This window comes from Lathamus discolor, chromosome 5, assembly GCF_037157495.1.
Source record: "Lathamus discolor isolate bLatDis1 chromosome 5, bLatDis1.hap1, whole genome shotgun sequence".
Classification (NCBI taxonomy): Eukaryota; Metazoa; Chordata; class Aves; order Psittaciformes; family Psittacidae; genus Lathamus; species Lathamus discolor.
In genome coordinates this window covers 117,194,933-117,217,441 of record NC_088888.1, presented here as the reverse complement: position 1 = coordinate 117,217,441, position 22,509 = coordinate 117,194,933, and the positions used below count along the sequence as shown (strand labels likewise).

The 22,509-nt window shown below is 37.1% G+C and overlaps 1 protein-coding gene across 7 annotated transcripts in view; it reads right to left on the bottom strand.

Moving 5' to 3' along the window:
* KIF16B (kinesin family member 16B) overlaps nt 1–22,509 on the bottom strand; it is a 147,507-nt gene that overhangs the window by 54,187 nt on the left and 70,811 nt on the right. For 6 of the 7 annotated variants that reach the window (XM_065682303.1, XM_065682304.1, XM_065682305.1 and 3 more), the window contains 7 exons: nt 21,624–21,743; nt 21,015–21,066; nt 19,633–19,770; nt 14,683–14,765; nt 14,396–14,484; nt 6,554–6,607; nt 3,347–4,702 (listed from right to left, as the gene is read on the bottom strand). In XM_065682303.1, the coding sequence (XP_065538375.1) occupies nt 3,347–4,702; nt 6,554–6,607; nt 14,396–14,484; nt 14,683–14,765; nt 19,633–19,770; nt 21,015–21,066; nt 21,624–21,743 (1,892 nt within the window). Of the gene's footprint in view, nt 1–1,618; nt 1,674–3,346; nt 4,703–6,553; nt 6,608–14,395; nt 14,485–14,682; nt 14,766–19,632; nt 19,771–21,014; nt 21,067–21,623; nt 21,744–22,509 lie in introns of all 7 variants that reach the window. The other variant, XM_065682307.1, reaches the window with a different exon arrangement.

The window sequence follows — 22,509 nt, the reverse complement described above, 5'->3', positions numbered from 1 at the left end:
CTTACACTGGGATACAAGTAAGATTGTAGATATTCATATTTATGAACATGTAAAAATCCTAATTTTTCTTCAAGCACATTTAGACAGGAAAATAGACACAGCTCAAAAAACACATTACAGCAGCAGTACTGTTAAATAAAACTTCAATAGCTTCCAATACAAAAGGTATCTAACTCAATACAGTAAATATTACTTAAGACTATTAAGACTTAACCTATCTATTATGATCACTGAATAAACTCTCCTCATTACAGAACTGTCAATGGCCTCAGTTACTAGTTTCCAGTGTGAAGTAAACAAACAAATGGGGGGATAAAATATTAAAAGCTCAAAATACAGCAATAATCTGAAAAGAAAAAAGACAACCTAAAACAAGGATGTGGCAAAACATATTTATAAGAAAATCTTTAAATTGTGTACTACACTTATAAATCTTATTTTCCAGTTCTTCCTTCGGTCTGTATATCTGGTTTTGAAAGTTTACTTACAAAATAAAACACTTAGCATTTATTTTATATATACCTAATAAATCATCTTCTGAAATGAAAACCTCCTCACTTTAACAAACAAATGTCCTACCAGACAGATGTATGCACAGAATAAACCATGTAAAATTGGAGCCTGGATTTTTAAGTGAAAATGCCTGATGCACCTAGTATAAAGCAAGAAGCACTTCTTGCAATATTTAGCACTTAGTCAAATTAAACTGTATTATAACGAAGTAAGCTGCAGAACGCACTCTTCTCTTGTAATGTAGCTAAGGTTAGTTTTGTAACACAGTAATAACCTTCCCCATTCCAATTACAAACTTTGTCTCTAAAGGTAATTATTTTTCTAGAAGTTACTTGAAAATTGAAGAATAAAAGAAAAGAAGTTCCTGCAAAAGCAGGTGAAACTAGGCAAAGCTGGGATTCTACCACTTACCCTACAACTGCATATATCTAAACTGAAGTAAAACGCTACAGTGACTTTATTCCATCCTGGAGGTTCAAACAGAAAATTGAAGTGATAACAATTGCTGAGGCTTAAACTGGAGTAAAGCAGGCTGAATTGTTACTTCATTTTTAGAGTACACTTTGCAGCGCTGCCAGAAGCTGTTTCTTTTGATTAGCAGCAAAACAATCTTGCATCCTGAGGGAAACTGGATGGGAGATGGCTGATGCATATAAGAGAGTGTTTGTATCTATGGAAAATCAATTTAACCACAAAAATCAGAATTACATTAAGGGAAAAAAGCTTATCTCTTGATTTGTATGTAAACATCCTCCTATCAAAAGATATCACTTCCTGTAGTTATAAACTTATCCAGCCATGTGATGCATCCACCAGTAAACACATTAAACTGCACCTTGCCATGTGTAAGTGATACTTCCCGTTGTTTCAAAGACTCTAAAGTTGTTTTATGTTAATTCTATTGCCCCAAACCTCTGTCATTAAAGACAAAACATATATGCGCTATTCCAGTATAAGTTAACTTCAAATTATCATTTTGGGGGTCATCCCTGAAGGTAAAAGAATTTGATCTAACATACTATTTAAACTGTAAAAGAACACCATTTTATCCGGTTATGATGTACTTATACTAATAAAGCATTTCAAATCAATATTGCATTTAAACCTCTTCAGAGAGTTAACACTGTTCTGGACGAGAGCACATCATCCCACAATGGTATCTAGATAAACAATAAGAAACATATAAAATTCATACGCTTACTATAGCATCAAAGACATTGTGTACTGTGAAGTGTAAATTCAAACGGAACAGTGATAAGCAGCCTGAAATGTTTAACATACTATCATGTATCTTAAGATTTTCTTGTGCCTCGACATTCATAAAAACATTCTGAATTGAATTTTTCAGCCCCCTGGGCAATTGACTGAAAGACTTCAAAGTTTTATTCAGTTTGTGCAAGAGGGCTTTCAAGTAAACAAGAAAAAAAAAATCAAAAGGGAAAGAAAAAAAGACCTTTTCACTTCCTCGGTATCTTTTCTAAACCTCAGTCCTCCAGCTGACAATGTATTTTTTTTACTTATCACACAAGCCAGCAATCTTGTGAGGGCTCTTTTTGTGGAAACTCCAGTTGTTTACAGCTGACTTCAGTCAAGTGAGATGCTTAGAGCAGAAAACGAGGTATTTATGTTCAAGGCAATTTTGAAAAATAATGGCAATATCCACAACAAAATGATGAATCACTATTGAAAATGCTTAACTAAAATCCACACAATGTAGCTATGAAAAAGTGACCTCTACACACGGTATAGAAAGGAACTCTTCTGACAGCGGTTTAAAAGGAAGAGGATACAGAAGAGCTCTTCAATTTGGCTATAGGCAAGTTTCTTTTTTTAGGTCGTTTTTCTAATGAAGCATCTGTTTGAAGGGCTTACGAAAGAGAGTCAGATAATTACTGGAATATTAAAAAAGCAAGTGACAAATGTTACCTCAAGAGAAAACACGCCATTGTTTCATCAATAATCACAGGTTTCAAAGCTCTAGTATTAGCAAACCAGATAACACATTAAAAATGGCAATTATGCCCTTTTTCCATACTGCATGGATTAAATGTATTGATCCCAGTGGATTGTTGCTCGGGATAAAATTAAAACAAAAGGTCTCTTCTTCCCCGTAGAATGCTCCTTCCTTACCTGAATCACTTTTCTCTGAGCATTCCATACATAGGCTGAAGGCTATGTTACCAGATATGTGTATAACTGATGATACTGCTTCTGTACTTAAAAGGGTTTGTCATCACATAGGGCTGTATTAAAGGCTCTGTATAATATTCCGATAAGCTTAAAAACCACCATCAAATTTTACATGGATGTAGGATGGTTACTCTATTTATTCAGCCCTGAAACTAATAGCAAAAAATTAAACACCTGTTTACTTTGAATAAGAGAAGTGTTGAGTACATCATCAGCTGAAACAGTTGGCAATCTACTGTAATAACTATCAGTCTGAAAATCTTGAACAAACATCTAGCTTGTCACTGATAAAGAAACAAAATGTAGTACATCAATATTTTAAGAGAAAAACATTCTTAAGGTCAGAACATAAGGTTGGCAGTCCCTTCTCAATAGGCAAAACCATTTTAAGTACTGTGATGGCTAATGCAAATACTATACTGTTGAGGATGGGATAAGTATCTGAACACACCAGAAATTAAAGAGCGCGCAAGAATCCTTTAAGAAGCAATACAGAGCCTCCATTCTGGGTAAAATACTTGAAACTCTTCAAGAAACTCTAATACTGGGACACAGAACAAGTCGCTCTCTCAACATCTAAGGTATAAACTGATTCACTTTTAGTGGATAGGTTCTAACAAACAGAAGCCACCACAACACTCACCGTTCCCGGTCTTGTTCGAGGGCTTTCTGCTCAGCTTCTAGACTAGCCTGCAGACCTGCTTGTTCACTGCAGCTATTGTTCAAGGTGGCAAGCTTCTGTTTCTGCTCTTCGATTTCAAAGTCTATCGTCGAACGACGTTGCAAAGCAGAGTGCCTCCTTTCTAACTTGGCAACAGCTTGCTCCAGTGCCTCTCTCTGCTGCTTTTCCCTTGATTCAAGGATTTCTTTTTCTTTTTTCCGTACCTTTTCTTCCTGACGAGCTATGTTGGCTGTAAATTCAAAGGTTTCTTGAAGCTGCTGCAGTTGATTTGTGCTAGCTCTATACTGGGCAAGCCGCTCTTCTTTTTCTTCTATCTCTTTCTCTATTTGATAGAGAGTATTATCTAACCCTAACAAGCCTCTATCAAGGATTTCAGAAGCTCTTTGTTTTTCTTCCAGCAGAGCTGGCAAATGACTACTCTTCAGGTACCCAAGCTGGCGCAGTTTGGATTGAAGCCTGTATTCTGCTGTCTTTATCTTTTCAACTTCTTCGGCCTTGAGTACAGAATCCACAAAGTTTTCATCATCTCTCATGAGATTTAAATGGTCTTCGTGTGCAAATTTTAAGTGTTCCAGAGCTCTTCTTTCATCTGCTATTTCTTTTTCTAGGTGATCCATTTGCTGAACTAAATCTTTCACCAAAATAGTCAACTGTTCCAATTGTTTCCTTTTAAACTCTACAAAATCATGCTGGGCTTTTTCTAACTCTTCACATTTTTCATCACCTTCAGATCGGGCCTCCTTGACTTTCAAAAGAGATTCTCTAATATCTTCAAGATCTCTTTTCTCTTCTTCAACTCTTTGTACATCCCCTCTTTTCAAGAGCTCTATCATGACCTGCTTTTCTCGAAGCTGTTCTTCTAGATGAGCCACCAGCATCACTTGCTCCCTTTCTTGTTCTTCAAGTCTCTTTTTTTCTGATTCCAGCTTAATATACTGTTCATCTTTTTCCTTTTTAAGTCTTTCTAGTTCACGGAAAATCTGCATTTTCTCTGCTTTTTCATTATGATTAAGTTCTTGTAGTCGCTGCAACTCCTCCTTGACCCGGGCAAAAATTTCTTCCTGCTGCTTTTTCTTTTGAAGCTCTATCTCCTGTTGTTCCCGTAATCTCTCTTCTTCAAATTTTTCTTTTTCAGCCAGCAAATCCTTTAACCTGCTCTCTATGTGAACACTTCTCCGTTTCAGACTCTCTTCCTGCTTTCGAATCTGCAGCTGTACTATTTCTGTCTCTTTGCGTTGTGATTCTACTTCTTGCTGCATTCTTACAAGTTCTGCTTTGTCAGATCTTTGTTTTTCTTCCATCTCTTCTATTTGCTTCCTACAGTAAAACAATTACATGCAATACTTCAAACTTTTTTTTTTCCCCAGAAGATAATACAACTATAAGAAGTTAAAAAGGTTTGGGTAAGGACTTTGCAGTATATATAATGCTTTTTTAATACTTTTCTTTTGCTGCAGGTTAAGATCTTACATTGCCTGGAAGTGACTCAATGCATGACAGAAATGGTAAAGAGACTCAGTGTATTTCAACATTAAATGTTCTGGATATATGAAGTTAAAAGGAGACATGTTATATAGCACTAATGTTAGTAGAAAATAAGACTCTATTAATTCTGTCAAATCCAATAAAAATATTCATAGAACACATAAACACATACAGTGAAGAGGACAAATACATATTTTTATTTATAAATACAGTCTCATATAAACAAACTTGCAAAAAATGACTTGATCAGAAATTTGCCTCACCAAATTCAAGCCAACAGATGAATTAAAACAACATTGTTGCTTTAGATAAACCCAACTGAATTATTGATAAACAGAATTATAAGATTAGGAACAGATGTATTTGAGAGACAAATTACTTTAAGACAAACTATGATACCCTGTGCAATCTCTCTTTTAAAGGTTTTAGTGCATTCTAAATGAGGACAGACTGAGACTCGAAGGTCACTATTATCCCTGTCACAGAATCGCCTGAATACATGTAGAGACAACCTGCAAGCCAGTTGCTTGTTTTGTTTGAAGTTAAAGTCGAATAAAGCACAAGCAAAACAACTTCAGCACAATCTGAATTCAAGTCCTATAAACGTAACAAAGAGGAGAAACATCAGTGATTCTGTTGTACCATTTTCTGAATAGCATCTTCTAATGCTTCAGATTTTCAGGGTTTTTCTGAGTTTACTTAACTTAGTCTAAGTACATAAAAGCTCTTTCAAAATGGAGCAAACAGTCTACAGCGGAGATGGCAGAAAGTGTCTTTTAGGTTATGAATCTAATCAATGCTGCGATCTGCAATAAGGTGAGAGCTATTATTTCTGAAATCTTAGCAGGCATGATGAGCCAGAACAGTCAGATCAGTTTGCCTGCTGACAACAATACCTTCTTTGTACTTCAAACTGATTTCAAAATAACATTCTGATGAGTGAGACTGGTATACCTATACCAGCACCACAATTTTAAGAGAAGCAGAGTTTGTAACATGAACTTTTCCTATCAAGATTCAAACCAAAGGCAACTAAACCATAGAAAAAGATACGAATAAAGAATGTAATTTGCCACCCTGAGATTGACTCTCCAATCAGGGACTGCAGTGATAGGACAAGGGGCAACAGGTTCAAGCTTGAACAGGGGAGATGTAGCTTAGATACAAGGAAGAAATTCTTTACTGTGAGAGTGGTGAGGCTCTAGAATAGGTTGCCCAAAGGGACTGTGAATGTCCCATCCCTGGAAGTGTTCAAGTTGCACAGGGCCTTGAGCAGCCTGTTCATGTGTGAGGTGCTCATGCCCACTGCAGGGGGGTTGGAACTAAATGATATTAAGGTCCTTTCCAACCCAAACCATTCCATTATCCTATCCTTTAACACCACCAAAATTAAGAGCGAGAGTAATATATTACATTTGTATATTGCATCCTCCTCATACCTTTATGTTTGGTATTTTCTTTGCTAAAGGTCACAGTTGGCTATCTTTCACTAATCAGTAAGAATGGACTGTTCAAGAAAATAAAACCAAAATCTTCATAGATGACAAAACAAAACAGAACTATTTATATCAGGATCTTCTGCTTGTTGAGCAACACCATGCTTCCAAATTAATGATTTAAATGAGTTTATAATGTGTATATATCCATATACACACATATAAAGACCACAAAGAATTATGTTACCTTTTACTTTCTAATTTTTCAAGCTCCTCCCGTTGTTGTCTCTCAAATTCCAGCCTGATTTAAAAACAGAGAACACAGTTAAAAGGCTATTATTTCCTGAACATCCCCCAAGATAGGAGGATATGAAGCATTTCAGTGTCTGTTTGTAACAGTGGTACAAATCAAAAGTTATATAAAACTACTTTCCACAAGAACAAAAAATATCTCCTTCATTAGGGTTACAAATTAGGTATCATGCTGACACAAGTAGAAACAAAAAGTAAATGAATTTCTGGGGGGCAGAGGGAAATACTTAAAAAGTTAAACAAGACAGATAAATGATTAGCATAGCCTCTGCAAGTTAACTACATGCAGGCATAGCAATCAATACATAGAAATTGAATTTCTCTACCTTAAACAGATCGGTCCTTTTACAGGGAAAAGACTGCCATTGGAGGCAGGGGGAAACGGAGCGATCAATTAAGAAAGGAATTGATAGAAAGAACATATTAGCAGTACAGAATATTTGAAAGTCAACACCAGTTTGCATTATTAGAGGTTAAATTCGTTAGTTTCATAGAACATTCATCACATTATAACTCACAAGTAAAATTTAAATAATTATTCTTTCTAAACATGTGTTTGAAATGCCAGTAATGGTTAAACTGATGCTCATCATCCTATGGTTTATTAACTTGGCCACTTCTGAGAAGGGAAAGAGGTGTAACACCATGCTAGGGCATGCCTGTAGTTCCTCTTCCTTTTCCTCCCAAGAAAAAGACTCAAACATTACCATGGTGTAATCAGGGCAACCTTCCTACAAAATGCAACATTCAAGCACAGAACATAGTTCATACCATTTATCTAATTGGAGATTTTAATGTATTTAGTTTGATAAGGTTCTGAATAATTATGGGAGAATATTTTATGTAATTTTTAATATCAGCTTATTACAGTTGTACAGAAGTCTCTCTCTTCCTTTAATTTCCTTTGAAATATTCATAGAGTTTTTTTAAGGAAGTTTTTCAAAATACATATTGAAAAAGCATACAGAACCTGTATATGGACTGAAATATTCAATGAAATATATAAGCAACCACTTATTTCAGGCCTCCTACAGCTGAAGGGGTTTGCAGGTTAGTGAGACAGGCCATACCCACACTAAAAAATGCAAGACTGCACCACAAGTTAACTTCAGGTATGATAAACTGCAGCTGAAGTTGTTATGGCCACAATTACTGAGACAGGGTTTTTAAAAATATGGTATTTTTAATATTTCTTTCTAAAATCATTCACATGCATACAACAAAAAGGAACTGCCCTTGGAAACACGCAAAAAATACACCGATCATCTCACACTTCTAAAGTAATTTAAATGAACTTTGGTTCCTACATGCTCAAGAAGCATCTTTATAACCACTGCGATTCTGAAGACTAGTTTAACAGATTACACTTTTGCCTATTTCTCACAAATTCATAAAAAAAAAAAAATGCTTTCTACAATTCCTAAGAGATAAGCAAATGTAGACTTTTTACACACAACTCAAGATACTCAGTTTTCATGTAAATGTTTCACCAAGAGTCCCTTAACATTTGCATTAGGACAATGGCTAGGAAAGGTCCTATCTCAACATTACAGCACAAGAAGACATGGCAACAACTTTGTATTTCTAATATGATCACAATTTCTGCAGCAACAATGCAAAATCCACAGTGTTGAAAGAGAACAAAAAGCTATCTTAAAGGAACTCCAGAAAGCAGAAGCTTAATTCAATGGTTACCAAGAGCTCTGGTTCTCCCCTCACTCCTTTTTTAAGCTATACCTCAAAAGCTCTCTCTTTGGCTGTGGTCTGCCTCTGGAATTCAAAGCTGTTCATTATCACTTCTTACCTAGGGCTTGGCTGACAAATGCCACTATATTCATCATTACTTCTGTCCAAAATAATAGAGACCATGGGGAATATAGCTCTGTTCTGTGGAAATGCCGATGTCCACTGGGCACTGTCAGATGTAGATCATCTTTGCTTACACAGTTGGCAAAGATGATTTACAAGTATTCCCATGGTTCGTTAACCCTTAATGAAGTAAAATGTTTCAGACTGGCTAGCATAATGCACAAAACCCAGAGCAAAACTCTTCTGATACTTAGACTGTCCTATAAAACACCTAATTTGGCAAGCATATTTTATATAAGCATAAAAATGGTAACGAGCTTTTGGCTTGAGATCTGATACAAGAAAAACGAGCCATCACAGCAATCAGTGACACAAAAAACAGGTCACTGGTGAAAACTCTATGTTTTTCTCTTTAAGGAAATGTCTGTAACACCTTAAACAGTGGTATCATGACAATCACGTTCACCTGACACAGAAATTAATCTTGGTGGTGCTCAAAAGGTTGCTCACGAAAGAGGAATAAACTATGAAAGACTGGTCCTTTCTTCAGTGAAAATGGCTGCTTCACAAAGCCAAATATGGATCATCAGCAACAATCCCAGCAACAGCTTCCAAACAGTACTTAGCTATTTTTAAATGCTCATTTAATGCATTTTATACAAGCTAATACTCCTATAAAGAGAAGGGCTAGTGCAGCCATGTGTTTTGCTGTCATGTAGATTCAACGGTGCCTAAGGAGGTCTGAGCTTCACTGAAGGCTCTGCTACCATGAGGATATTCACAGTGTCTCTATTCTCTAAGGCACTCACACTGCTGCCTTTATTTCACCGGGGCTAAGAATAATGCCTGTCATCTTTAGTTGGCTGCCTATTTTCTCAATGTACTTAGGAATTCTCCACTTTTGAGACCAGTACCTCCACAATATCTGCTTCAAATTGGTTATGGGCTCAAGGTCCTTTGACAACAGGAGAGAATTCGGGGTTAAGGAGCCAGGCCAAAAAAAATAAATCTCAGCATCACCAAAGAAATCACCGGCTATAGCAAATCACTGCCAGTTTTACAAAGCACAGATGCAAGATTGATGTTTTCCAGTTTAGTCTATCTGTAATAAAAATCTTTTTCACATAACCTCTACTCCTTTTATTAATGTGAGCACTACTGTGAATAGACAAAAGTATAAGCTTGAAATTAAAAAGAAAGAAACACAAAGATACTAAAGACTAGAATCCACTCTTCTTTTGTAGATCTACCACAAAGGAACTTAATCTGATCAGTGTTGAATTAAACAGACACCATTTTCCTGGAAAACCTGGCATATCTAGTGATAAGAGCAGTGTAGATAAGCTGCAGAGAAAGAAAGTCAGTTCTACTAGCACAGTACTACAGTAGCTTAATTTACACAGCACAAAAGTGCGATCTGGTACTACATCTGTTAGGAAAGACCGAGGACTGGCAGGAATACAAAGATGTTACAATGCCATTCAGTAGCACAATTTATGAGATTAATTAAAAAACAAAACAAAACCCCTATGCTAAATCCATGACAAAACCAAGGTTTCTCATGAGTGGTTTTAGAGTTATAGTATAACGTAGTTTACAAAAGGTCCATAAATTAAATCTTCAGCATAAATCTATGCACAAAATTCTATTTTATCCAAAGCTTATTATCTGAAGCACTGTTGCATGACACCAGCTTAAAGACAAAGACTGGGAACAAGCAAAACAAAGAATTTTGCATGTTAAGCCAGAAATTTATGCAACTATCTCCACATATGGGAAATCAACAGCCAAACAAAAACCACACACACCCACACCACAAAATTCACACACAAAGGCCACCCATCTGAAAACGCAATTAAAGGTTAACACTGACTTCCATATGGGAAAGACAGATATAGTAAGCAAGATCCATCATTCACCTTCTTTCAAAACAACTGAAAGTAATACCCTACAGGCTTTTCTACCATTGACTGCTAAAGACATTAGATCTTTCAAGCTGCTTATTGCAAGCTATAGGAATTGCAAACTCAGCTATGGGTCTTTAGGTTATCAATACTGAAACTGGAAGAAAAGGTGGTCTTGAAAGAGTTAAATCAACAACAGGCAGAAGGATAGTCAGCTGCGGAAGTTGCACAAAAAAACCCCAGAGAGCCAGCAACAGAATCTAAATCTACACTGCTGGTGGGCTGTACAACCTTACGTTATGAGAAACCATGATAGTATAGATACTGCAATCTATAGCAATAAAGGATCATACCAAAGGACCACATCCTGCATTGTTCATGGCTAAAAGAAAAATACAACCAAAATTTACTATAGGATATTCTTTTCCACCTGCACCTCTCCAGGAAGCAAGATGCTCACCCACATCTAACACCTTGGTCACAATTATCCTGCCTTTGATAGCCAGACATCAGATTTACTGAAAGTTCTACCCAGCCTGAACACAATCACCACCCAGAAGAATAACCACTGTAGCACTGGACTTGCTAAGCAGCATTCCTAGCTGGAATTACAGAGCTCAAGCTTTCTGCAAGCCATCTAACTCTTTATGAATACAATGCCATTGGCTTTGAGTTATTACTAAAGCCTATATGCTTGGGGTCTGTCGTATTGAAAACACATTCATTTCTTTAATGTGCACTGACTCCAGCCACTTGCTCTCCTTAAAGTAACACTTTCTGCAGAATTATCCATTTCGGACAAGCTCACCGTATGATCAGAACCCCCCGTGCTGTCACACAGGAGGAGATGGACAGAAAACAGTATTAGCATTAACATAAACATAAAATTGAAAAGCTGCTGCTGCCAAATTGCTAGCCTTAAAGATGCATCAATTATGGAAGATGCTTTCTTCTACTGATTTGTAAGATCTGGGCTCAGCTTAACCGCAGTGCAAACACCAGAGCCTATCTTCTCTTCACAGCAATTGCAAAAGCAGTAAAAAAGACATATCTGGGGTTTGTTGGGGTTTGTTTTGTTTTGTGGTCTTTGGTGTTTGAGGGTTTGTTTGGGTTTGGTTTGGTTTGGCCTGTTTTTTTTGCAAATCATTGATCTAAGGATGACACCTGCCTCTGCACTGCATGGGCGATGTGTATTATTAGGTATGGCAGCTATTGTTTTAAACATAGTTAAAGCCTCTGAAGATAGGGGTAAAGATTTAGATTATGAATATGCAACCATTGGGAATAGTACTGCTTAATATCTTCGTCAATGACACAGAAAATGGAACCAAGTGCACCCTCAGCAAATTTGCAGATGACACCAAGCTGAGTGGTGCAGTTGACATGCCTGCAGGACAGGATGCTAGCCAGAGGGACCTGGACAAGCTTGAGAAATGGGACCATATGAGCCTCATGAGGTTCAAAAAGGCCAAGTGTAAAGTCCTGCACTTGGGTCAGGGCAACACCTTATCATATCAATACAGGCTGGGGGTGAAAGGCTTGACAGCATCCCCTCACCTAGAAGGACTTGGGAGTATTGGTGGATGAAAAGCTGGGGTTATTGGTCGATGAGAAGCTTAACATAACACATCAAAAGAAGAGTGACCAGCAAGCCAAGGAAGCTGATTCTACCCCTCTGCTCTCGTGAGACCCTACCTGCAGTACTGTTTCCAGCAATGGGGCCCCCATCATAAGGACATAGACCTGTCAGAGTAAGACCAGAGAAGAGCTACAAAGATGCTCAGAGAACTGGAGCACCTCTCCTATGAAGACAGGCTGAGAGATTTGGCCTTTTTCAGCCTGGAAAAGAGAAGGCTCCAGGGAGACCTTACAGCAGCCTTCCAATACCTGAAGGGGGACTGTAAGAAAGATGGGGACGAGGCTCTGAGCTATCTGATGTAGTTGCAGATGTCCCTGCTCAGTGCAGGGGGGTTGGACTAGATGACCTTTAAAGGTCCTTTCCAACCCAAAAGAATCTATGCTAGGATCCATGAGCTTCCTCATTTAGGAAAACATATGTAGAGCGATTGGTACAGCATCTATGGATCAACCTCGGATTTATTGATCACAAACAAGTGACAGTCATGCAGACCTACATTCCTGCTTTAATGTGAGCCTTAAGCATAATCCTTTCTTGTGTTTACAAATTATGCAGGACAAAGCATCTATTCCTGCAAGCCAGTTCGCAAAGATTAATTGAATGCAGGCTAGCAGGAAAATATCAATAATTAACGCTCTGCTTGTAGTTTGCAGTCTAACAAAACACAGACATGAAGTGCTCAGGAATATGAAGAGTATTTCTCCTAATCTGATCTTCAATTTTAACAGCAACCATGCTCTCATAATCACACCCAAGAACAGAAAATAAAAGTCACAAGAAGTGTTAGGAAAAATGGCAGCATGTCTAAAAAATGCTGCATACTATGATAATTTCATTTTATTATTCATACTGTTCAATTTCCAGGAAAGCAAGGCAAGATGCTTGAAGAACTGATAAGGGAAAAAGAAGCTACAGTCCACTACACTTATCAGTGAAAAAGTAGAATTTGCTGCACTCTATCCCATCAGAGACAATCAAGCAACTCTCCAGACTCTCTTTTTTTCCCCAGATAAATGTTATGGGAAAAGTCCTTCTCTGTAAGATACAATTTGGCATTATCTGAAGAGTAAGAACTCCTTGGACAGGGAAATCATTCTTAAGCCTACTTTCAACTGGGCCTTGCCCATGCAATTATATTTTGCTGCAATTCTGAAGGACAAGAAGTGAAGCAATGCTGTAACAATCTGTCCTACTCTATGCTGACTGCAAAGTCCAAGTCCATACTGTGCAGTACAACGCAATTATTTATAACAGGATTGTAGCAGAGTAACATTATTAGTCAAGGAAAAGCTCATGGTAGCTGATCAACAACCAGAGGTAACAAACAACAGCAAGGAACCCAGAAAATATAATACTAGAAACTGTCACTACAAGTTTTTAGACAGAACTATTTGAAAAGCTAAAGAAATAGAAAAATACATATGTAATTTTTTGCTCTTCTCTCTCATCTCTCTCTGAAAACAGATGCAATTTATCAGCAACTAGCTCACCATCTTGAGATCCCTGTAGGTAGATCAGTAGCAAAAGAGTAACAGTCACATTTGCAGCAGTGTTATTACACATTCACTGTATTAAAAGCATTGTTAAACTTGAAGTTATTGCTTGTGCAATCTTCCTAAATTCTAATGGATAAAGAGCAACTCCACAATAAAACATGGGAATAAAGCTGCACTATCCAAGGCTGTAATTCAATTTACAGCCAATTTTTCAAAAGTTCATAGGTGGTTAAAGTGCCTCATCTCATACTCAATTGAAAACACAGGCACCAGCTATTGAAAACAAAAATTAGAACAAAGCACCATCAATTCTCTGTAAACCACTTTAAGAACACTGGTAAAAATATTAAAAACAGCCTCTCTCAATAAGCGGAGTCTATGTCGTTGTAACTATAATGAAACTGCTCTCCACACCCTAACATGGCCACATACTAGGAGGTATATAAGTGACAACATAAGACATAAATTTCCCAGCCTTTTTATGCTTGCATTGGGGTTGGAACTACAAGATCTTCAGGTCCTTTCCAACCCTAACTATTTTATGATTCTATGACTACACAAACTAAAAAAAAAAAAAAATCTTAATTTTCAGTTTAAAATGCATTTTTCTAAGGAAAAATAGTTGATTCTGAAGAAAGTGTAAATGTAAAATTCGCCATGGTATTATTGTGCTGATCTGTCTTGTTACAGTGCAAATGCTGTCTCCTGGTCTCCAGCTACTACAGCTGTCTATCAGTGCCCCTTCACCCCATTTTCTAGCACGGACTAGTTCAGATAACATTTCTGAAAAGTTCTGGCTTCATTCAGAAGCCCATTATTTAACAAGCATAACCTGAGAACAAAATATTGTCTATTACTGACATCTGGAACAAAACAATAAAATGAAGAATGGCTGGAATTTTAACAACCACATTTGGGAATATACTCACCCTGGATTATAAAGCATAACTGCTGACAGGTTCTCACAGGATTTTGAAAGATCTGTCATAGACAAGCTGAAGGAAGACAGCAGTCCACTCTAACAACAGACCATAAAATAAATGTATTAGACAAACACTGATGTGCTTACAAACTCTTCCTTTGTCTCTCTTGGTGAAATATTAACTAAAGAATGTGAAGCAAATAATAAAATGTATTCACAATAATCAAGGAGTGTCTGTATGAGCGAGAAAACTGTGAAAAGGTTTAAATTTACCAAACACTGATTTAACCTCACCTTTCTTTTCTCCCTTAGCTTAGCAGCTTCTTTGGGGTGGTTAAAGCGAAACATATTGGTTCTTCCAAGTAATATAACAGCACCTGATACAGAAAAATAAACAGCATTCACTGACAAGATTCTGTACCTGAAAATGCCATGTAATTTTGCAGACAGACTATATAAGCAAAGACCACCATTAAGCAAGAACAAAACGAAAATGCATTTTGACAATTCAAGTGTATGATGATGCATGGCCACAGCTATGCTAACCGAAGTATACAATTTATTCCTTCCTTTTCCTACTTAAAAACAATAAACAAACCACGTATGTTTACACACACAAAGGTATAGCACGTTCATGCAGTTCAGTTAAAGAATAAATATAGGTAGAGGAAGCAGTTGCCCCAGTTTGATCTATACACTCTTCAACGGTGCTACTTTGGAAACCATTGGTAGGTACTGTATGCAACAGGAATGTCCACAAATATGACTAAGAACAAACTTATCCATTCACTACTTATTGCGGTCAAGTCTGAATCCATCTTCACTAAAAGGTCCAGATCTCTGTAATTTGTATGCTCAAATACCTTTTCCTTCTCTATGTGGAACAACACTGAAGTTTATTGTCACTCAAAATGGGATTATTAGACTTTTATACCCAATAGCTATTTTCCGAGAGAAGAACCTTGAATAATTAATACTGCTCAATGCACATGCATTATTGTATTTATCAGTTAAGGTACAGGTCACAGATAATGAGATTCTGGGCAATTCTTATTGTATTTTAAAGACTATGGCACCAAAATTAATACTTTCCTACTAAGAAGTATATTGTCAGTGATGTCTCACTACTGTCACATAGCATGGAATTCTTCCAAGTTAGCAACTACAGAATCAAGTATTTATTTGTCAGTAAGTATGAGGCATTTCTAAGAAGAAAAAGGTCTCCATTACACTCACAGTATGAAAAAACTGCACTTCGGAACACTTGTTCACTATAAACAAATTCTTACCATCTGAGAATGAAATGCTGTCCTTAATAAGGAATGCTCCTCTTTAAAATTAGCTTGATTAGGCATATCAACTTAAATAAGGTCATCCAGTCTTGGCAAATAAACAGCAAAAGCCCTAAAGTTACGACATCACTTCTTGATACACAACTCATCAACTTTGGACCACATGAACAGCCTAATCTTAAAAAGAATAACCTTTCATAAATCTGTATGTAGGTTTGTATTGCAAAGTCATTTTGATATAACCTCTAATTCATGTGATGACCTTTCCTTCAAGTGTGCTAGGTGTATTTTTTATGTGAGCATACTAAAAGGGATCCCTGATGGCCATGACTGCTGTGGCAAAAGGGCTAAAACTGTTTTTAGCCTGCCACTGCTTCATACGCTCACAGTTGTCCCAAACAGTTATCCTTGACGACTGCCAGGAGGGGGATTTTGCGACAGTGAGGATTTCTATGAAATTCCTTCAGTTACTTTCAAATGAAGATTAAAAAAATAATCGTAAACATTTTTGACCACTTCACTAGGTGGAAGGAACTTTAATTAATTACCTAACATTTCAGATTGAATACAGTTACATATGTGTCCCTAACTACATGAATTTAAAAGAAAACAGGAGAGAGAGGCTTAACAGCAAGGCCATGACATTCAAATCCCAGTGACAGATCATACCAACAACTCCTAGGTTTCTCTTTCAGTACTATGAACATTTTGGCATTATTCTATCATTAAAAAAACCTCTCCAACCTTAATTACCACTTAGCAGAGCTTAAATAAGCATCAGCACCAAAGCCTCTTTCGGGAAAAAATCTGGATGAAACCCTGCAGTCAAACATTTCTTAAGAACCAGGTTCAATTGTCCACTGTTGTGCAATACAGCTCTCCATCAGAATGCAAGGGTGTGAAGTGCAGTGTAAATATTGTCATGGAAACATAACTGGATTTGTTATGAGGTTTACTTTTCATTTATTTACTGTAAGCAACAATTCTTATCCCCCTTGAATGTTAAATGGCAAAGAATAAAGGTTTGTCAAATACAGATAGCACCAAGAGCAACAAAAGCTAAGCAAAAAGGACTTTATCCTAGAAAGATTATAGAATAGTCTGGGTTGGAAAGGACCTTAAGATCATCCAGTTCCGAACCCCCTGCCATAGGCAGGGACACCTCACCCTAGATCATGTCGCCCAAGGCTCTGTCCAACCGGGCCTTGAACACTGCCAGGGATGGAACATTCACAACTTCCTTGGGCAACCTATTCCAGTGCCTCACCATCTTCATAGTAAAGAACTTCCTTACATCTAACCTATTAATTTATGGAGCTCTGATTTCACAATGTAACTGGTTGGCTCCAACACATACATGACCAGAGAGCAAAGAGGAAAAAGCACCTCCCGTATGAAGACAGGCTAAGGAAGTTGGGGCTGTTCAGCCTGGAGAAGAGAAGGCTGCGTGGAGTCCTCATAGCAGCCTTCCAGTACCTGAAGGGGGCCTATAGGGATGCTGGGGAGGGACTCTTCATCAGGGACTGTAGTGACAGGACAAGGGGTAACGGGTTAAAAATTAAACAGGGGAAGTTTAGATTGGATATAAGGAGGAAATTCTTTCCTGTTAGGGTGGTGAGGCACTGGAATGGGTTGCCCAGGGGGGTTGTGAATGCTCCATCCCTGGCAGTGTTCAAGGCTAGGTCGGATGAAGCCTTGGGTGGGATGGTTTAGTGTGAGGTGCCCCTGCCTATGGCAGGGGGGTTGGAACTAGATGATCTTGAGGTCCTTTCCAACCCTAACTATTCTATGATTCTATGATTCTATATATACATACATGCATACATACACACATATATATATATGTATATATATATAAACAATGCCTGCTGAATGTTATCAAGCATCTTGCCTACACAGAACAATATTTTGGAACTATGCAAACAACCATAGCTATAAATAAGACCTTACCAACTTCTAAAAGTCACTTCTATATTTTTAAAAGGCTTTTTTGTTTTCTTTTATTAACAAACTATAAAAAACAAGCAATGGGAGATTATATTAAATACCGAAGTGTAGGCATTTTGGCCTAAAAAGCTGAAAACTTGATTTAAAGTGAGGATATACTTAAGATAAGGGACAGATTCTAATTGTGAATGTTAACCCAGTTACCTCTAGAAGTCCTACCACATGTTCTTAAGAATAAGAAAAATACTGTAGTAAGTCACATTTACACAAAAAGGCCACATTAGCCAGTATTCACAAATGCTGGAACAATCTGTAGAAGGAAGTGGTAAATGAATTACTATGCCTCCTTTTTTTTGTAAACTCCATGACAGTCTAAAAACTTCACACATTTTCAAATGAACAGTTATTAATGATGAACGGAAACATTTAAATATATCAGCAGTTAATCAGCATTACCTAAAGCAGACATTCAAGGAGGCTGGCACTTCCTGCTGTGAGACTAAATGCTAGCACAAACTTAGGATACATGGATCGAGCACAGGTCATTAAACTAGTTATTTCATCAGTTTTGCCCTTCTGATGTCAGAGCTGCCACCTTGCTCTCAGTCTCAGTCTGGGCGCACGGTCTACAGGACAGCTCATGCAGCTGTTTTTCACAATATGGTTACTCTGAGCAACCCTTTCCCCTTGAGTCGCAAATCTCTTTGGACAGAAATTCATGAGAAAAAGAAAAAAATCATGTTTCTGCTCTTCACAGTACAAAAATCAAGTTGTTACATATGTCTGCAAGAGGGAAACTTAATCCAAACTCCTACTTTCTTCTGAGGCATATTGAGCTTCTACTGCCTTTGAAATGCAATGAAAGTAAAGATGAGTGATAGCAACTCAGTTTTTATTGTTTACAGTGTTATTTGCTATCAATGTCAATGTTTCTATTGCTAATAACTTATCAGTGGGATTTACTCAAATATAAGACAAAGGGAATGGAGCTTGCTTTCCCCCTCTCTGCCCAGTATCTGCAACTAAAATGAATGCATATGCTTTTTGCTCTCCATGAAGAAATAAGATACTTTACAAAATCAATGTCTCCTCTCTACAACAAAACTTCTTCCCTTCTGAAAGCAGAGTTTTGAAGCACTTCTTTGAGTTCAGAAAAGATGCAAGACTTCTCTTGCTCAACACTGCAGTCTTCCTTCAGTAGAATAAGCTTACCCTGAAAGCTTCTTTTAGGGAACAGAAAGCAAGATTGTTTTCACAGCCTCAGTCCTGAACAGGTCTTCAAGCCCATTGCTAAATGGGAAGATATTCTGTGTGCTCCTGGAAGATGAAATACCCCGGCCCTTTGCTGCAGCACTTACCAGATTACTTGTCAGACAGTCCCTTCCAGACCAACACAATACACCTTTGTTCCCAGCTGCTTTTTCATTTCGAGACTTTAAAGCTTTTATATTAAAATTCTAATTCTCTAAACTTCCTCCATAATGGTTAGCCTTCCCCTTTCTGTCATTTCCCTACAGCTGCAGTGAACAGATACTCCAGCTCAATCTCCTGCTGTACAAAAGGATTTAGCAACAGAGTGCTAAGTATGACAGGTCTGAAGCTCAAGGGAGGGGGCAGGGGTGTCTCTAACATTATTTTAGTCCTATAGAGACTAATATTCTTTTACTTAATATTAAAGCAACCTGAGCAACATGGCATGGAGTTCACCTTACGTATAAACATTGAACGAAATCAAAGGGTAACTATTAAGTCATGCTCATAATCATAACTCATGCTCATAAATCATAATAAAGATTATGAAGTGGCTTAAATTAGTAAAGAATTCTTTTCACCACATGGCAATTCTTTGACAGGTAAAACTCTGTGGCTCTCCTCATGCTTTTGGGCTGTAGTTGAGAAGACATGGAATTAAAATTAAATAAACAATAACCCCTTTATATACACACGGATTTTTTTGTGCTGCTGCCAGAAAGAAAATCAGAAATTACATTATACTAGGTAATACCTTGGTTTAGGTGTGTGGCCTCTGTAATCTGAATACCATTCACAGAACACTGTGCCCCATTCAGTGGTATTAGATTCACGGTACCATCAAGATTTTCAAAGATGCAATGCTCACTTTCCAAATCAAGGCCATGAAGAACTAAACACAAAGAAATACAATAACTTAGTTAGTCCCAGACAAACAACAAGATTACCATGCTGATATTATTAAGGACACATTACACTACAGACTTTTTTTTCTCTTTATCTTGACAATGTTTTCTTCCTTCCTTCATCACACCCTGCACACCTTAAGAGTTGACCCCGTTTATTGTTTTATTGGAGTGGAAATAAGGGTTGGTTTTAGGTTTTTTGATGAAATGTTCTTGCTTCCTAAGTTTGGCACCTGATCAGCAAATGCTTTTTTCCTTCTGACAAAAACCAAAAAAGTAAAATATATGTATTTGTAGAGAGAGGGGTTTTGGACCAGTTTCACTGGGTAATAATAAAAACTTCTTGACCTTAAAGCAACCATGCTTAAATCGGAAAAGACAGGACATAATACGCAATTGCAGACTAGCAAGAATGGCTAAAGTAAGGTTCTCACGTTCTACGGCATTCAGGCCTTTTATCAACCAGTTCTGCTACTTTCTATTTCTTCTTCAAACTAAGGTAAGGCTATCTCTACCTGTATTGTTTAATAACACAGAGCAATGCAAGTTTGCTACTTTAATGGAATCTATATAGAAATTTTTATTCAAGCATCTCTTGACCACAAAAATATACCACACTTTTTTACCAAACAACATTTACCAAACTAAGTTACCTGACTCTCAGTCTGTCACCTGAGAATTAAAAGGATGCAGTTTATTTAAGGAAACTGCCTTCAAGCAACATGTGACAGGGCAGTCCAGGTCTGGCAGTTGGTTGCTTTGATAAGAACTGAATAAGATAATCAGTAGAAGCAGCCTACCTACATTTTACCAACTTCCAGAACTTTCTTCAACTCAGATCTCAAGTCCAAGGACTGCTTTAGGTATAACAATATAACAATCCTGTCATTATACAAAGGTTAAGAGAATGACTATGCAGTACTTGTGACAGGTGCTGCATGAAAAAGGATGCTGTGTTTACAGGATGCTATTTCAAGAGAAGCAAGAAATAAATTAGTAACAAGTTTATGAATATACATAAATTTTAAGCCCACAAGCTGTTAGAGAAATCATGCTCTTTGAAGCAAATCCCACGTAATTCATCTCTCAAATTTTCTAAACGTTAAAATACTCAAGAACACAGAGACAACTGAAAAAGGGAAAAAACATGAAGCTTTGTTCACATATTGGCATGTTAGGAGAAGGGAAAACAACTGAAGAAAAAACATTAAAAAAATGCCAAATTCCATACCAATATCCTGTTCGGTCATAGCATCTTCTCTGCCAACATGTGTTTGGCCCTCCTAATTAAGGGAGAAGCACACATTATTTTCAGTTAAGTCTCCCTTCTGCCCCAAGACAGATATAATTTATCCTTCCTCTTGCTCAGAGTAACCTGAACAAAATATATGTTTACACATACATGAAAAAAAATTGGGTAGCATTTTTAAAAACTTCTCACAGTCATTACTATACAATATTATTATCAGCAAATTCAAGTTTCAACTATCCTGTGTAGAACCACCTTTCTGGTTTTGAGGCAATTAATCTAGATCTGGATTTCAAGTCAAGCTTTATAACAAGATGAATGACAAACCATATACATGTTCACAAATATTAAACATCCACCTCTGGATAACCAGTTGACCCTAAGGATAAACTTAAGTAAATTAACAGATGTTTTAATTTAATCAGTTGCAACCTCGTAAGAGCTTTTCTCGCATAGCAAAGAAACATAAGAAGCTTTTCTAACTGTAGTGGAGAAATGTAAAGAGCACTAGTTTTAGACAGAAAATTAATATTACCATTTGTCCACTGAACAAGGCATATAAAGGCTATTGAAATACAGGTATGTATTTACCTTCAAGTGGTACAAGATGATACCAGTACTGAGAAGATCATCATCAATGCCAATGAGATGAGGCAGCTCAGAATCTAACACAACACCTATCCCTTCCTTCCTCAGAGCCAAGGTTTGTTCCTGTAAAGGACAAAATACTATTTATTAGGATACACAAGAAGTCACAATCTCCCTTCTTTTTCTAGACCACATATAATGTAACTTATTCTCTGAAATATCACCCCCCCAAAAAAAGGGCACAGATTTTTTTTTCTCCTCATTTTAAATGTGACTTTCGTAATTCCATTTAGCATTCCAACCTTGCTGTTCAGGGCATCTGTGAAAGAGTTATTTGTAAGAAACCAGACAAACAGCTGAATTATACCAGATAAGGAAGATCAATCAAGAGCATAACAAAGCAGTGTTGTCTAAAAGCAAGCTACGTACCACCTCGCATAATGGTAAGGAGAATATAAAACTCCTCAGAATTCAGTACAGCTAAGGAATAGAAAACTGAAAACTCTTTGGCAGTCCTTTATGTAAACTGAACCTTGCACAGTAAACCCCCGACATCTGAAAATTTGGTAAGCCTCAGCAATTAAAACATCATCCAATGTAAATGAAGCATTGACAATAGCAAATAAACGTAAGAACTACTTGCAACAAATAATTTAAATTCTACAAAATTCCTTTGGACCACATTGATCATGCAGCAGGACTACAAGTGTGAGATTTCAAACCTGGATAAAACATCATGTGATGAATTAGACATTTTATGTCATAAATAAGAAATCAATTATAGCTTCAAAATTAGTTTTAGTATTTATAAAGTTTATTTTTCAAATTGAAACAAAATCATATGCGCTTCTAGGCCTGGAAAATAACAGCAATAGAGACTGTGAGCGTG